Raw genomic sequence first — 17816 nt, 5'->3', positions numbered from 1 at the left:
TCCCCATAGTAAATGTGCGTGGCCAGCAGTGGCTGTACTTTCCAGTCCCCATAGTAAATGTGCGTGGCCAGCAGTGGCTGTACCTTCCTGTCCCCATAGTAAATGTGCGTGGCCAGCAGTGGCTGTACCTTCCTGTCCCCATAGTAAATGTGCGTGGCCAGCAGTGGCTGTACCTTCCAGTCCCCATACTAAATGTGCGTGGCCAGCAGTGGCTGTACCTTCCTGTCCCCATAGTAAATGTGCGTGGCCAGCAGTGGCTGTACCTTCCCGTCACCATAGTAAATGTGCGTGGCCAGCAGTGGCTGTACTTTCCAGTCCCCATAGTAAATGTGCGTGGCCAGCAGTGGCTGTACCTTCCCGTCACCATAGTAAATGTGCGTGGCCAGCAGTGGCTGTACCTTCCTGTCCCCATAGTAAATGTGCGTGGCCAGCAGTGGCTGTACCTTCCCGTCCCCATAGTAAATGTGCGTGGCCAGCAGTGGCTGTACCTTCCTGTCCCCATAGTAAATGTGCGTGGCCAGCAGTGGCTGTACCTTCCTGTCCCCATAGTAAATGTGCGTGGCCAGCAGTGGCTGTACCTTCCAGTCCCCATAGTAAATGTGTGGCCAGCAGTGGCTGTACCTTCCTGTCCCCATACTAAATGTGCGTGGCCAGCAGTGGCTGTACCTTCCCGCCCCCATAGTAAATGTGCGTGGCCAGCAGTGGCTGTACCTTCCCGCCCCCATAGTAAATGTGCGTGGCCAGCAGTGGCTGTACCTTCCCGCCCCCATACTAAATGTGCGTGGCCAGCAGTGGCTGTACCTTCCCGTCCCCATAGTAAATGTGCGTGGCCAGCAGTGGCTGTACCTTCCCGTCCCCATAGTAAATGTGCGTGGCCAGCAGTGGCTGTACCTTCCCGTCCCCATAGTAAATGTGCGTGGCCAGCAGTGGCTGTACCTTCCTGTCCCCATAGTAAATGTGCGTGGCCAGCAGTGGCTGTACCTTCCTGTCCCCATAGTAAATGTGCGTGGCCAGCAGTGGCTGTACCTTCCAGTCCCCATAGTAAATGTGCGTGGCCAGCAGTGGCTGTACCTTTCTGTCCCCATAGTAAATGTGCGTGGCCAGCAGTGGCTGTACCTTCCCGTCCCCATAGTAAATGTGCGTGGCCAGCAGTGGCTGTACCTTCCCGTCCCCATAGTAAATGTGCGTGGCCAGCAGTGGCTGTACCTTTCTGTCCCCATAGTAAATGTGCGTGGCCAGCAGTGGCTGTACCTTCCAGTCCCCATAGTAAATGTGCGTGGCCAGCAGTGGCTGTACCTTCCCGTCCCCATAGTAAATGTGCGTGGCCAGCAGTGGCTGTACCTTCCAGTCCCCATAGTAAATGTGCGTGGCCAGCAGTGGCTGTACCTTCCCGTCACCATAGTAAATGTGCGTGGCCAGCAGTGGCTGTACCTTCCCGTCCCCATAGTAAATGTGCGTGGCCAGCAGTGACTGTACCTTTCTGTCCCCATAGTAAATGTGCGTGGCCAGCAGTGGCTGTACCTTCCAGTCCCCATAGTAAATGTGCGTGGCCAGCAGTGGCTGTACCTTCCCGTCCCCATAGTAAATGTGCGTGGCCAGCAGTGGCTGTACCTTCCAGTCCCCATAGTAAATGTGCGTGGCCAGCAGTGGCTGTACCTTCCTGTCCCCATAGTAAATGTGCGTGGCCAGCAGTGGCTGTACCTTCCTGTCCCCATAGTAAATGTGCGTGGCCAGCAGTGGCTGTACCTTCCAGTCCCCATAGTAAATGTGCGTGGCCAGCAGTGGCTGTACTTTCCTGTCCCCATAGTAAATGTGCGTGGCCAGCAGTGGCTGTACCTTCCTGTCCCCATAGTAAATGTGCGTGGCCAGCAGTGGCTGTACCTTCCAGTCCCCATAGTAAATGTGCGTGGCCAGCAGTGGCTGTACTTTCCTGTCCCCATAGTAAATGTGCGTGGCCAGCAGTGGCTGTACCTTCCTGTCCCCATAGTAAATGTGCGTGGCCAGCAGTGGCTGTACCTTCCTGTCCCCATAGTAAATGTGCGTGGCCAGCAGTGGCTGTACCTTCCAGTCCCCATAGTAAATGTGCGTGGCCAGCAGTGGCTGTACCTTCCCGTCCCCATAGTAAATGTGCGTGGCCAGCAGTGGCTGTACTTTCCTGTCCCCATAGTAAATGTGCGTGGCCAGCAGTGGCTGTACCTTCCAGTCCCCATAGTAAATGTGCGTGGCCAGCAGTGGCTGTACCTTCCAGTCCCCATAGTAAATGTGCGTGGCCAGCAGTGGCTGTACCTTCCTGTCCCCATAGTAAATGTGCGTGGCCAGCAGTGCCTGTACCTTCCCGTCCCCATAGTAAATGTGCGTGGCCAGCAGTGGCTGTACCTTCCTGCCCCCATAGTAAATGTGCGTGGCCAGCAGTGGCTGTACCTTCCTGCCCCCATAGTAAATGTGCGTGGCCAGAAGTGGCTGTACCTTCCTGCCCCCATAGTAAATGTGCGTGGCCAGCAGTGGCTGTACCTTCCCGTCCCCATAGTAAATGTGCGTGGCCAGCAGTGGCTGTACCTTCCTGTCCCCATAGTAAATGTGCGTGGCCAGCAGTGGCTGTACCTTCCAGTCCCCATAGTAAATGTGCGTGGCCAGCAGTGGCTGTACCTTCCTGTCCCCATAGTAAATGTGCGTGGCCAGCAGTGGCTGTACCTTCCTGTCCCCATAGTAAATGTGCGTGGCCAGCAGTGGCTGTACCTTCCCGTCACCATAGTAAATGTGCGTGGCCAGCAGTGGCTGTACCTTCCTGTACCCATAGTAAATGTGCGTGGCCAGCAGTGGCTGTACCTTCCCGCCCCCATAGTAAATGTGCGTGGCCAGCAGTGGCTGTACCTTCCCGCCCCCTTAGTAAATGTGCGTGGCCAGCAGTGGCTGTACCTTCCCGTCCCCATAGTAAATGTGCGTGGCCAGCAGTGGCTGTACCTTCCCGCCCCCATAGTAAATGTGCGTGGCCAGCAGTGGCTGTACCTTCCCGCCCCCATAGTAAATGTGCGTGGCCAGCAGTGGCTGTACCTTCCTGTCCCCATAGTAAATGTGCGTGGCCAGCAGTGGCTGTACCTTCCTGTCCCCATAGTAAATGTGCGTGGCCAGCAGTGGCTGTACCTTCCCGCCCCCATAGTAAATGTGCGTGGCCAGCAGTGGCTGTACCTTCCTGTCCCCATAGTAAATGTGCGTGGCCAGCAGTGGCTGTACCTTCCTGTCCCCATAGTAAATGTGCGTGGCCAGCAGTGGCTGTACCTTCCCGCCCCCATAGTAAATGTGCGTGGCCAGCAGTGGCTGTACCTTCCTGTCCCCATAGTAAATGTGCGTGGCCAGCAGTGGCTGTACCTTCCCGTCCCCATAGTAAATGTGCGTGGCCAGCAGTGGCTGTACCTTCCTGTCCCCATAGTAAATGTGCGTGGCCAGCAGTGGCTGTACCTTCCTGTCCCCATAGTAAATGTGCGTGGCCAGCAGTGGCTGTACCTTCCCGCCCCCTTAGTAAATGTTCAGCACAGACACTTTTGATCGGTCAGTATTCATGTCGCTGACCAGTTTTCCGGCCTGTGTGCGATGAGAATAATATTCCTGGTAAAGTGGAGTTTATGATATCGCCGCTGTCTCTGAGTTCAGAGCACAAACCAGAAACACACGTTTTGTTATTCGCTTGTTACCTCTGACATCTGACACGGCACATGTGAGAACTGGAACAAGATGCTGTATAGCATCTCCGTATAGTTCCCATAACCCGCCTGTCTCATTCCGACTCTGCACCGTGAACAAGTGGATGCAACAGCTGTGGCTGGAAGCATTGGGCTCTGTAGTAATGTGCCATTCCTGCGTTTTATAATAAAACATCACGGCTTTTAGGAAACATTATATTCTATCTCTCGTTCTTTTATTATGTTTTGATTCAGGATGTTATAAGTTGTATACGTTGTTTGGTTATGTGTTTTAGGAAAGTACTTTATAATGCAATATTCCTTCCCTGCCGTACGGGCCAAATACACATGAAGCCCCATAATAATAATAATTCTTTTAATAATAATATGCAAAGCTCCATTAGCAGCAGTGGGATTGAAGCTACTGCGGTAGTTGCCTTGGTTTTTGACGGTAGTGGCTTAGGGCATTTGCTTTAGATTTGGGCATCCAGTGATACTAGAAATAATGCCGATGTTATATTATTGCCCTTTACATGTTTGACTGATCCTTATTCTATTACAATCAGAATTATAGTAGCCTGATGCACTTAGCTTCCTGTAGCCAATGTATGAAACGTGTGATAAAACGTGTGATACACCATAATGATATGTGAAGAGAGCGTGAAGCTTTATTCTGTGTTTGCTGAGACACTAGATCTATCTGTTTGTGTTGTAACGAAAGCAATTCTTCTACTTTGTGTTGCATGTAAATGGTGGACGGTCCAAATGAAGATATTTTGTGTCTCCTCCTCCCCAGCCCCTCAGGAGACGACCATGAGACAGTCAGAAAGCACAAGCTGCAGCTCCTCTCAGAAGAACACCACCTCTTCTCCAGGCGAGTAACCCCAGACCCACACGCTCTGTATATGTCTGGATCTATCACTGTACAGGCAGCTTAGCATGGAGCCAGTCTGATTCCTGGCATCATCCTACTGGCAGGCACAGAGAGTTGCTATATTAAGACATTGGTCACGTTACACAGTCATATGAAATTAATAAGCTATGTAAATCACATGCAAATGACAAAACAATGTTTTTCTTTACTATAGAGAGGTTCACTCCTCTTTTAAAATGACATTCGTGTTTTAACCGGTAAAGACTGCTTCATTGTGAGTGCCACTCATTGAAAGGGAATCTCACTCATTGAGTTTCCTTTGGAAAGTGTTTTGCTCCTCATGGGTGATTTGTATTGGAATTAATAGGAGGTTGGCATGGGGGGAGTACCTCTAAATTAGGTAATTACTGGGAGGTTGGCATGGGGGGAGTACCTCTAAATTAGATAATTAATGGGAGGTTGGCATGGGGGGAGTACCTCTAAATTAGGTAATTAATGGGAGGTTGGCATGGGGGGAGTACCTCTAAATTAGGTAATTAATGGGAGGTTGGCATGGGGGGAGTACCTCTAAATTAGGTAATTAATGGGAGGTTGGCATGGGGGGAGTACCTCTAAATTAGGTAATTAATGGGAGGTTGGCATGGGGGGAGTACCTCTAAATTAGGGAATTAATGGGAGGTTGGCATGGGAGAGTACCTCTAGATTAGGGAATTAATGGGAGGTTGGCATGGGGGGAGTACCTCTAGATTAGGGAATAAATGGGAGGTTGGCATGGGGGGAGTACCTCTAGATTAGGGAATTAATAGGAGGTTGGCATGGGGGGAGTACCTCTAGATTAGGGAATTAATGGGAGTTTGGCATGGGGGGAGTACCTCTAGATTAGGGAATTAATGGGAGGTTGGCATGGTTTTCCCTGTTTATTTAAAAAATAAAAAAAAGTGACCAAACAAAGGTAAAAGTTGGATTGCTTTATTTTCACAGCAGACATAACGTTTTAGGTTTTACTGAACCTTGAACCTGGATTTGCTAGGCCTCTTCTTACTGTAGGTGGCAGAGAGAAGCCATCAATTCAGCAAAACTGTTTTATAGGGGGGGGGGGGGGGGAGATATGTTAAATGAGAAAACACGTACTCCATTCTCTAGATGCTCTGAGCGCAAATTCTAATGCACCATTGCAATTTTAACACACGATCAGCCTCAACACGTGGTGCCTGAAAGAGAGGAATCGGATAAAATGGTGGATGCTCAACCCAAATATGCAACTAAAAAGCTGATATAAAGTTATTGTCCACTGAAGACGACCTTATAAATTTGCTCTTAGACATAAAGCATACAAAAAAAGGGAAAAATTTTAGATCACACTCTAAAAGACCTTTTTTTGTTGGGATCAAGAGAAAGAGGTGTTTGCTGACATTTATGAGAACAAGAGGATACGATATAGCCCATTGGATGTGGAACAAATGGATATTGAAGAATTCCTCTAAAGATTATTCTTGCACATCCAGGACAGATACCGGAATGGGGCTGGAAAATAGATCTCACCGGGTTTTAAGACCTAAACCACCTCTTACAGAAACCCCCTCTTATGGAACCGCCACGCGACAGCGGTGATGCTCCACAATTTTAAGTTGATTATGTCCAAAGCTTGAAACCTTGAGACTTCAGAATTTGAAGCTACAATTGTTTCATGATTTATCTTCTCTCACGTTATAAAAGAGAAGAGAACTACAAGAGATTACTTCATACCTTAAAAAATGTGGTGTGAGATAAAACCAGAGCACACCAAGGGATATGTGCCATTATAAGACCAGAACAGGGCACACGAGGGGATATGTGCCGTTATAAGACCAGAACAGGTCACACCAAGGGATATGTACCCTTATACTGTAAGCCCAGAACAGGGCAAACCAGGGGATATGTGCCCTTATACTGTAAGCCCAGAACAGGGCAAACCAGGGGATATGTGCCCTTATACTGTAAGCCCAGAACAGGGCAAACCAGGGGATATGTGCCCTTATACTGTAAGCCCAGAACAGGGCAAACCAGGGGATATGTGCCCTTATACTGTAAGCCCAGAACAGGGCAAACCAGGGGATATGTGCCCTTATACTGTAAGCCCAGAACAGGGCAAACCAGGGGATATGTGCCCTTATACTGTAAGCCCAGAACAGGGCACACCAGGGGATATGTGCTGTTATAAGCCACGACAGGGCAAACCAGGGGATATGTGCCGTTATAAGACCAGAACAGGGCACACGAGGGGATATGTGCCGTTGTAAGACCAGAACAGGGCACACGGGGGGATATGTGCCGTTGTAAGACCAGAACAGGGCACACGGGGGGATATGTGCCGTTGTAAGACCAGAACAGGGCACACGAGGGGATATGTGCCCTTATACTGTAAGCCCAGAACAGGGCAAACCAGGGGATATGTGCCGTTATAAGCCCAGAACAGGGCACGCCAAGGGATATGTGCCGTTATAAGCCCAGAACAGGGCACGCCAAGGGATATGTGCCGTTATAAGCCCAGAACAGGGCACGCCAAGGGATATGTGCTCTTATAAGCCCAGAACAGGGCACGCCAAGGGATATGTGCCGTTATAAGCCCAGAACAGGGCACGCCAAGGGATATGTGCCGTTATAAGCCCAGAACAGGGCACACCAAGGGATATGTGCCGTTATAAGCCCAGAACAGGGCACGCCAAGGGATATGTGCCGTTATAAGCCCAGAACAGGGCACACAAGGGGATATGTGCCCTTATACTGTAAGCCCAGAACAGGGCAAACCAAGGGATATGTGCCCTTATACTGTAAGCCCAGAACAGGGCACACCAAGGGATATGTGCCCTTATACTGTAAGCCCAGAACAGGGCACACCAGGGAATATGTGCCGTTATAAGACTACTAAACAAGTTTCTTCTAAAGAATGGCCATAACGGCGCTGGGGAAACCCGAAGGGATCGCCCACCAAGAGGCCACAAATCTACCGCCATTAACGAGATGGCAGAGATGGAGAATGTTGGTTAAGAAATGTGGATCTGCAAATTGATGTCAAGAAAGAACAAGCTCAGGAATCTGTTGCTAATACTTCCAAGTTTTGAACGTGGTTATATGAATTAAATAGAAATAGCTGTGTTAGTCCTGTGCAGAGTAAATGATTACTTCAGTATTAGATGATACCGTTTTTATTTGGACTAACAATAGATACTATAAGAGAAGCTTTTGAGAGCTCTCTTCTCTTCCTCGGGTCAGAAATGCTGATTTACAGAGATTCCATGATCTTAACACAGATGTAAAAAAGAAAAATAATATGGATAATAAGTAAATGGATGAAAGGGACAGTGAGAAAGTGGTTATAGTAACCAGTTTAGTAAATAGTTTCTCTTGGTTTGTAAATAAACTAAAAACATTCCATTAATAATTTACAAAACCGGCTTTCCGCACTTACATAGGTCGCTGCTCACTCACGGACACTCACTACGACACTTACATAGGTCACTGCTCACTCACGGACACTCACTATGACCCTTACATGGTCACTGCTCTCTCACGGACCCTCACTACGACCCTTAAATACGTCACTGCTCTCTCACGGACACTCACTACGACCCTTACATACGTCACTGTTCACTCACGGAAACTTACATTGGTCACTGCTCACTCACTACGACACTTACATAGGTCACTGCTCACTCATGGACACTCACTATGACACATAGGTCACTACTCACTCACGGACACTTACTTAAGGTACTTACATAGGTCACTGCTCACTGACGGACACTCACTGAGGTACTTACATAGGTCTCTGCTCACTGACGGACACTCACTGAGGTACTTACATAGGTCTCTGCTCACTGACGGACACTCACTGAGGTACTTACATAGGTCACTGCTCACTGACGGACACTCACTAAGGTACTTACATAGGTCACTGCTCACTGACGGACACTCACTAAGGTACTTACATAGGTCTCTGCTCACTGACGGACACACTACAACCCTTACATAGGTCTCTGCTCACTGACGGACACTCACTGAGGTACTTACATAGGTCACTGCTCACTGACGGACACTCACTAAGGTACTTACATAGGTCACTGCTTACTGACTGACACTCGCTTATATATGACAAAGCTTTGCATCAACAGAAGGTGTTGCTGTCTAATCTTGAGCTGGAATATTAAACTCCCATTATACAAAGCTACAACATAGGTGTATTGTGTAGTGAAGTTGCCATTTGTAATCCTTGGTGTACTGCTGTTCTAACTTTTTCTGTGCCAGCAGATTATTGCAAGTAAAATTCCATGTGAACCGCCGCCCTGCACATTCTTTGCAGTGTCTGTGCACCCATTATGTTACGTGCTTGCCAGTTGGCAGGGTGCTGTGGGCAGACAGCTCCTTTGTTACAGAGTGCTGTAGGCATGCATGACCAGAGCTGCAGCTGTCGCTGGGATCATGAACTCTGTTTGCCTGATCCCTCTGGATATGTTTCAAAACAGGGAAACCAGTTCAAGGACAGGTCACCTGACATGATGTCCGAAAACCGTCTAGGGTTCCATTACCATCCATTCATGCAGCTGCTTCAATCTCTTGGTTTACCAAACATATGGTGTGGCTTTAAGAAACCATTTAGTACCAGGTTCTCTGTACTGAAACTCAAGTTAAATGAAGTCAAATACAGCAAGCGGGGGAGGGGGGATCCTTAGTAAATGCTAACACTTCCAAACCTGCAGCTTTTTGGTATAGTTGCACTTGCCTGCCAGGCTGGGTGGGTGGGAAGTAGATGCTGGACAGGTTGTTGCCCTGTTCGTCTCGGATTTGACATCGAATACTTTGCTGGCCTCCTCACTGACCGCAGTGTGCTTTCTGGCTGTGGTCACTTTGTCATATTGATAATGGAGCGACTGAGATCACTGTGACTCTAATACTTGTACTGAGTCACAATACCAGTCCCTTCCTTGTTCATGAAAATGCAATGCAAATTCTGTAGGGTTGGGATCTAATGTTTATCGGCAGCAATGAGATGCAGCGTGTGCCATGGGGCGAGGGGACTGTCATTAGACCTGTCCTGATATATATACAACAGAGAGTAGCACTCGGCACAGTGTTCACATAACCGGTCATTAATAATAAGGCATTATTTGGTGCTGACATTCACTTGGTATCTACCCTCTTCTGTACTTCTATCCGACAAGAAAAGTCTTACCGTGCATCAGTTTAGTGGAAAACATATAATTCTGTGAGAAGAGTTTTAGGGCGAAAACAGGTGGAGTGATTCTGTCATTGATCTTGTGAACTTCTTCATCAAACCTTTGTTTTACTGCTTTAGTGTTCTACACTGTGCCTGAATATTTTATGTGGAAATCTAGATGATGCCACAAATAATGCACACGTGACCTGGTTTACCCTTTGTGTGTTGGGCTGCACCATGTTCCTAATATACTGGTAGTTAGAGCACTCTAACATGTCTCTAGACTTATAAACATTACTCTTTGTTTATTCCAGTTATCGGGGTCCCTCTGCGAGGTGCGAGGCTGGGTCCTTCAATGGAAGAGTCTGTTGACAGTTTACTGCAGCGCATGGCACACGGTGAGAGCCAGGCCACTTTGGAAAAGACTATAGAGGCGGTCATCATTGCTAATGTCTCTGTCCCAACCTCGCCAAGCTCCATTAGGATGCACAACCGGGAGAAAAGCCAAGGAAAGCAGGACAACTTGCTGATTCAAACAACAGCCACAGACTCATCCTTCGATGGAATAGGGGCGATTTCAAGTCGACTTGCCAACAGCTGCTCACCGCATCACCTCAAGCGAAGCATGGTGGAGGCCATGCAGAGACAGGCCAGGAAGATCTACAACTATGACAAAATCCTGGCCACTAAGAAGAACTTGGACCACGTCAATAAAATCCTGAAAGCCAAGAAGCTGCAGAGACAGTCACGGACAGGGAACAACATCGTGAAGAGGAGACCGGGCCGGCCCAGGAAGTACCCACTGGAGTTAGTCAACCCCATGCAGGATCTGCAGGCTGCCAAGCTGGTAGCCCGCATGGTGGAAAAGAGCGAAGTAAGCAGCATGAGGGCCGACACTGTCGCTGACATCATTGAGGCTGTGGTCCAGAGCGTTAATCTAAACGCTGAGCACAGGAAAGGCTGGAAGAGGAAGCACATGGCCATGGAGAAGCAGATGAAGAAACAGCAGTTAGCTCATTTAGAGGAGGATCAGGAGAGCGGCACAAGGTAATTTCTTGCGAGGCTCCGAGCAGAGATTCTCTTTCACAAATGCTATTAAAGGAGCAAGCTGTTTTTTATTTTCTACATGGGATTGAAGCAGGGGGTCTACTGAGCTGAACCCCATTAATTGTGGATCCGGGGATCCCTTGCTGCCCGAGATAATGACCTCTAAAGGGGGTGCCGATATCTCGGCAAAGTTTAAAGCTCTCCCGTCACACGGGCCAATAGGAAGCAGAAGCCAATTACATTACTTCCTATTGGCCCACAGGATGCGGGAGCTTTGATCACCCCCCCCCTCTCTCAATCCCACTCTCTTCCCCCCCCCTTCTCTCTCCCCCCTCTCTCTCCTCCTGTGTCTCTCCCGCTCTCTCTCTCTTCCCTCCTCTCTCTCCGCCTCTCCCTCCTATCTCTCCCCATCTCCCTCCTCCCCCTCCCTCTCTCTCTTCCCCTCTCTCCCCACTCTCCGCCTCCCTCTCGCTACCTCTCTCACTCCCTCTCCTCCCCTCCCCCTCTCTCTTCTCCCCATCTCCCCCTCCCTCTCTTCCCCTCTCTCCCCCTCTCTCCCCACTCTCTCTCGCCCTCCCTCTCTCTCTTCCCCTCTCTCCCCACTCTCTCTTGCCCTCTCTCCCCCTTCTCCCTCTCTCTTTTCCCCATCTCCCTCTCTCCTCCCCTCCACATATCATGTTATGTCAATGGGTTTGTGATTCTGATTGCAGCCTCTCTGAGTTTGTCACCTCTGACCTGCCCACCGTCCATGACATCGGCAGGAATCATAAAGAGCGTGACAGTAATCTCTTGACTCCGCTTGTCCAGCGAGAGAAGAAGACCGCCCGACCCCCCAAGAAGAAGTTCCAGAAGGCCGGTCTGTTCTCTGATGTGTACAAAACCACTGAGTAAGTAGAAATGTTACAAAACACAGCTACCAGGAACATGGCTACAGTGGCTTTGTACCCAAAGGTATGGCTACCAGGAACATTGCTACAATGCCTTTGTAACCAAAGGTATGGCTACCACGGACATGGCTACAATGGCTTGTACCCAGAGGTATGGCTACCAGGACATGGCTGTCATGTACAGCACACCTGTGAGCACATGACTTGCATACGAACAAGGGTTAATACACAGCTCACAAGTTGGCCCACTCTTCACCTTCACAAAGGTTCCTCAAATTAACAATATCTCCCCTCAATCCGTCCCCATAATCCATTGTCACGAACAGCACACAAGAGGGCGCGTCACTTAAATATGGAACCAGGGTTAATACACACGGCTACTCTAGCCAACCCACCTTTCTCCTGTGCAAGGTACTTTCAATTGCGATTGCAATCATCTATCCGCTGCTATCACCCAAGAAATATGCAAATAAAATATGTAATTATATATTATTTATTTATTTATTTATAAAATATTTTACCAGGAAATATTACATTGAGAGTTACCTCTCGTTTTCAAGTATGTCCTGGGCACAGAGTTGATATATATATCTGCCAGGGTCTTGGTTCTCTGTTTATTAAAGAAAACTATGCACTTAACAGACAAAAATCTGGTGTAGCAAAATGTGTACAAAAATTTACTTTATTCTACAACACATTCAGAGCCCAAAGCATCATTTATTAAATGTGTGAATTTAATATACAAAAAGACAGTGCTTTAGATCAGGGGAGTGTAATCTTTTTTCCCTGCGCCCCCCTGCCGGCTGTCCCCCTCTACTCGCGCCCCCCCTCCTGACCTTGGCTCTAATGTTCTGGCGTCATGACATCACGTTGCCATGGCGGGGCCTCTATAAACCCCCGTGCCCCCTGCAGAGAATCTGTGCGCACCCCTGCTTTAGATTACATAAAAAGATTATTACAAGAACATACCGTTACAATAAATGCAGAACGGTTTCTTAAAATGAAAGGATAAAACAAACAGAAAGCCCTGTACAGAATGTGACCATACTGTATGCCATAGGTCTTTCCCAGAGAGGTTCCTGCAGTACAAGAGAATTCACGTGTCCTGATCCCAAAACACACCTCTGTTGAATTCTGATTTTCCTATTACCTTGGTGAGAGTTTTGTATTATTTCTTTCCCATTGAAACACAAACGACCCACTTTGTCATAAACCGACTCTCCTGACATTGTTATGACTTAGGAAAAACAAACCTCTTTTGAAGTTTAAAAAGTCTTGACTGAATATATAAAAGGCCTCATAATTTAATTTCTCTAATACAGTACTTAGACAGACACCATCTTCACCATTGAAAACCCCAAAAAAGCTCCAGCACACTGATTGATAGAGAAAACGAAAAGAGTCTCGGAATAAGCCAAAATTTAATAGCGATAATAATAGAACAATAGGTATCACAAATGAGAATGCTTAACGACTAAATGCAGAATATATGGTTCTTAAAAAGCACAAGAGTAGGGGGGGGAAAACACAGGGAAGGGGAGTGAGGGGAAAAAGGGGAAACTGCTAACAAATAAACATATAAATACAATGGGGGAGGGTAAGAGGGGCAACGTTTCAGGGTAACAACACTTTCCTCAGGCCCATTCCCGTGGGTCCAACGGAACCACAAGGTACTTCCCTTAACCCTTAACCCCCCTACAAGACACAAAATAGCCAACTCAGAATAAGCTTAGAATCAAGTCCCGATCAATCATCTGCAGTATATGCAAGAGTATATGTCAAACTCAAACCGTCCTTTTTCTATGTGATTATCAGGCTGCTGTCCTCTCTTCCTCTCTTCCATTGACACCATTGTGTCTGTACGTCACATACACGCCTGCATATATAATTTGTCAGCCTACCATCTATTTTTGCAGGGGAAACAGTTATCTGTCTTTGGCACCTCTTACCCATGCAGTGTGTGGTATGATTTGATTTGTATGATCGCAACGGTGATAGATTTCCATTGGTTACTATTCAGAGTAGCTGTCATCACATTATATCCTCATTTTTAAGAAAGCCTTCCAACTAAGTGGTGGCCTGTTTGTCACTTCTCTCTGGGATGCACAAGTGATCATTCAATGAATGTGACAGTTTTCTTTGAGGCTGACAGCCGAGGATCTGGCTATCGTCTTTATCCTTCTAAACTACACATATTTCACTTTTAGTGGGACATCTGTGATAGCCGCGCTAATTAAGCCCTCTTTGTAGATCCGCACAGGCACAAACCCGGGAAGGATCTTAACGTGTCATAAACCCAATTTCTTGTATTTTAAACATAATTTTATACTTAATATCTCCTGCCATTTTTATTACAGCTATAATGGCTCTATACCCAGAGGTGTGGATACCAGATGGCGAGAAAACTGGGTATCTGTGACATTTGGTAGCTTTAACGCTGGGATAATGGCAACAGGAAATCTTCTCAATAGAACTTAGGCTGGGTCCATGGTGACCGCGCGCTCACGTCCGTGCTCATGCACGTGATGTCACCCGCTTTTTAGCTGCTGCGGTTTGTGACCAGGGTAGACGCAATTGGGAGCGTGTCGGGGTGTGTGGCCATGACGTCACAGAGCTGATTTGCCCTCATTGGGCGAACCGCTCACGTGACCTGGTCGTCGCACTGTGGAATCAAATTTATCTGATGCCTTGCGCACCGCGCGCCCCCTCGCTTACCGCACACCCCCTCGCGGTCTATGGTGCGATGTGGGGGTCCCCCCTGGTGCGATGTCAGGATACCTCTCTGTGGGGGTTCCCCCTGGTGGTCCTGTATGTTTGAAATATTTATCTTATAAGTAATAGCATTAATACTCTGCCTTCTTGCACCTGCACGGCCTGCCAAGGCAAAGCTTGGGAAAGTGTTTGGTAGGGTTTCCAACGGCTGTTCCTGCACATCACCGTGACAGGATTGCAGCCTCGCAGTGCTGGAGTCTGGGCCTCTTACGCAGCTGCCCTGCAAAGAAAATATTCAGAGAGGCCAAGCCCCCGTGCAGGGTTCCCAGACAGAGAGGCCCCGTGCAGGGTTCCCAGACAGAGAGGCCCCGTGCAGGGTTCCCAGACAGAGAGGCCCCGTGCAGGGTTCCCAGACAGAGAGGCCCCGCGCAGGGTTCCCAGACAGAGAGGCCCCGCGCAGGGTTCCCAGACAGAGAGGCCCCGCGCAGGGTTCCCAGACAGAGAGGCCCCGTGCAGGGTTCCCAGACAGAGAGGCCCCGTGCAGGGTTCCCAGACAGAGAGGCCCCGTGCAGGGTTCCCAGACAGAGAGGCCCCGCGCAGGGTTCCCAGACAGAGAGGCCCCGCGCAGGGTTCCCAGACAGAGAGGCCCCGCGCAGGGTTCCCAGACAGAGAGGCCCCGCGCAGGGTTCCCAGACAGAGAGGCCCCGTGCAGGGTTCCCAGACAGAGAGGCCCCGTGCAGGGTTCCCAGACAGGGAGGCCCCGTGCAGGGTTCCCAGACAGAGAGGCCCCGTGCAGGGTTCCCAAACAGAGAGGCCCCACACAAGATTCCCAGACAGAGAGGGCCCTGCGCAGAGTGCCTGGGGATCACAGAGAGGCCCCTGCGCAGAGTGCCCGGGGATCACAGAGAGGGCCCTGCGCAGAGTGCCCGGGGATCACAGAGAGGGCCCTGCGCAGAGTGCCTGGGGATCACAGAGAGGGCCCTGCGCAGAGTGCCTGGGGATCACAGAGAGGCCCCTGCGCAGAGTGCCTGGGGATCACAGAGAGGCCCCTGCGCAGAGTGCCCGGGGATCACAGAGAGCTTGTTTCTTCCTCTGCTCTCTCACCATAACTCACTGCCCCCCCCTCCCCCTCCCTCCTTCTGTGTGGTCATGTGGCTGTCAGCACATCTAGAGAGGTCTGCACAAGGGGTTAAAATAACATTTGTCTTGTATGGTACAGTACATTGATCTGCCCTGTTTAACACCTCTGTTGATGCAGGAGTCCGTAGCACATTGATTTGTGGCATATAAGCGGCTCTTATATTGAAGAAGTTGATCTAACGTGTAACAGAGTTCTCTGTATCTTCCCAACAATACACTGACACTTAGTATAAAATACATGTGCAATGCGTTAGTAACCATCCAGTATGTCTGCTCAGGGGATAAACAAGCTGTACCGGGGTCATTAAGAGTTTCACATGATTCCCACTCTGTAGGCTGAGTATTTCCGTGCTGTGTATATAGCAGTAACACAGTGCACATCCGATCTGTAGGCCGAGTATTTCCGTGCTGTGTATATAGCAGTAACACATCCTTTCCAAAACTTGAGACTGTCACATGGTTTACTACAAACAATCAGATTGGGGATATACATCTCACAATCTGATTGGCTGAAGTAACATGTGACGGCAGCCATCTTGGTTTTTGTGACGTCATCTTAAAGGGAAAGGAAGCACAGCCATTCTGATTGGCTGGCTTCATTGCCTTTACATGACATTACTACTCCCCCCCACCCCCCCAAAAAAGTAGTCACATGGTTATCCCAGCCAATCAGATGGTTTTTCACTCAAATGTGACATCACAGGCTGTATAAAAGCCTGTGCAGTCTCATTTGACGGCAAGAAGCTGCAGAGTGAAGATCTCCTCCCACTATTGGATTACAATGGGGGTTACAGATGAAGATGAAGATACAGATGAAGAAGAAAGAAGACCCCCAGGTGGATTACAATTAACAGAGGAAAATAATGAAAGAAGAAAAAGAATTTAGACTTTACCTGAGGGCCATGGCTGTTGTGGATCCTGGATTTGTTCCAAAGCTTCCTGAGAACACGGGAATTGGAGGGTGAAGACATCTAAAGGTAAGAAAAACATTGACTGTATGTTGTTTTTATTTTGCAGGTTTTTTCATTGCATTATTTTTTTTCGTTGCCCATTGATTGCCAAAGTATTTATGTATGCCCTTTTAGGACTATACATCCATAAAGTGACAAGCAATGCATTTTTGGGCAAATGCTTGCTTTTATTTCTTTTAAATGTATTTTGGTTCTTTGCTTTTAATAATTTCGGGGTTTTTTTTGTGTTTAGATTTTTAATGATGGGAACTTTTGGTGGTGTTTTCAATTGTTTATTTCTGTTACTTTTTTGTTGTTTGCTTTTTAATAATGGTGTTTATTTGGAATTTTCTTTTATTAATTGATAGGTTGTTAGGGTTAGGATTAGTGACAATGCTGCTATTGAATTAGAGTTGTGTTCCACGCTGGGGTTTTTACTATCTGCACGGATCTGCTACTTATATCCTCGCTCACAATTTTTATGGTACTCCATGCTGCTATTTACTAGCCATTTAGGCTAATCAGAATCCATGTATTTAGCTACAGTCATTTTAAGTGATCTGTTGCCAACCATTATCACTTTGGCTTTCCTACTCCGTTGTTGTTCTGAACTACTACTATAGGTGGGTAGACTTCAACCCACCAGTTCTATAGAATATTGTAGTCAATGTTTACCAATGGTACACCCAGACCAACTCTTACGTTTTGTCCTTGGCTATTAAGTCACAACCCCCCCCCCCACCCCTCCACATACCTGTACCTTATAATTCCTTGGTAGTTGATTATAGAGACATTCACCTAGGCACAGTGTTTTATTACATAACACTGTACTCAGGAATTATTCCTCACCTGGGGTTATTACACTCCTAGTGGTTTTCAATGCGCCATTGCATTGTTTGTTTTTAAAGCCCTCTATTTTATCGGTTGTCTAAGATAATACAATTATTATTTTAAACTCTACATACACAATCCAAGATTAGTGAGAGAGTGCTATCTAAGTGGGATTCTTTGTCCTTTACAGTTTGGGTTTTTTTGGTGTTTGGATTTTAATTTACTTATTTAGTATTTGCTTTGATTGATTGATGGTAATTTTGTTGTGTTTACTTGTTTATTGTTGTTTATTTGGTGATTTGTTTCGATTCAATTGGATATTGTTGGTGGTTGTTTTTTTTAGGTTTACCATTGGCTGTGATAGTGTTTATTATGCCCATATTAATGGTGTTTATTTGGCGTTTTCTTTTGAGTTTTTTTTTATTAATTGATGGGATTTTTTTGGTGTTTGGATTTTTAAATCTTTTGCTTATTTGGTTATTGCTTTGTTGATTTCTGGTATTT

The 17816-nt window shown here is 47.6% G+C and overlaps 1 protein-coding gene across 7 annotated transcripts in view; it reads left to right on the top strand.

The window, feature by feature from the left end:
• Positions 1 to 17816, top strand: part of ASH1L (ASH1 like histone lysine methyltransferase) — a 130646-nt gene that overhangs the window by 59911 nt on the left and 52919 nt on the right. For all 7 annotated transcript variants that reach the window (XM_075608144.1, XM_075608141.1, XM_075608142.1 and 4 more), the window contains 3 exons: positions 4474 to 4551; positions 10060 to 10792; positions 11503 to 11679. In XM_075608144.1, coding sequence (XP_075464259.1) covers positions 4474 to 4551; positions 10060 to 10792; positions 11503 to 11679 — 988 coding nt within the window. The remainder of the gene's footprint in view (positions 1 to 4473; positions 4552 to 10059; positions 10793 to 11502; positions 11680 to 17816) is intronic.

The sequence above is a fragment of the Ascaphus truei genome, chromosome 7, assembly GCF_040206685.1.
Source record: "Ascaphus truei isolate aAscTru1 chromosome 7, aAscTru1.hap1, whole genome shotgun sequence".
Taxonomy (NCBI): Eukaryota; Metazoa; Chordata; class Amphibia; order Anura; family Ascaphidae; genus Ascaphus; species Ascaphus truei.
The sequence above is the reverse complement of the archived record's forward strand: the minus strand, read 5'-3'. Positions and strand labels throughout refer to the sequence as shown.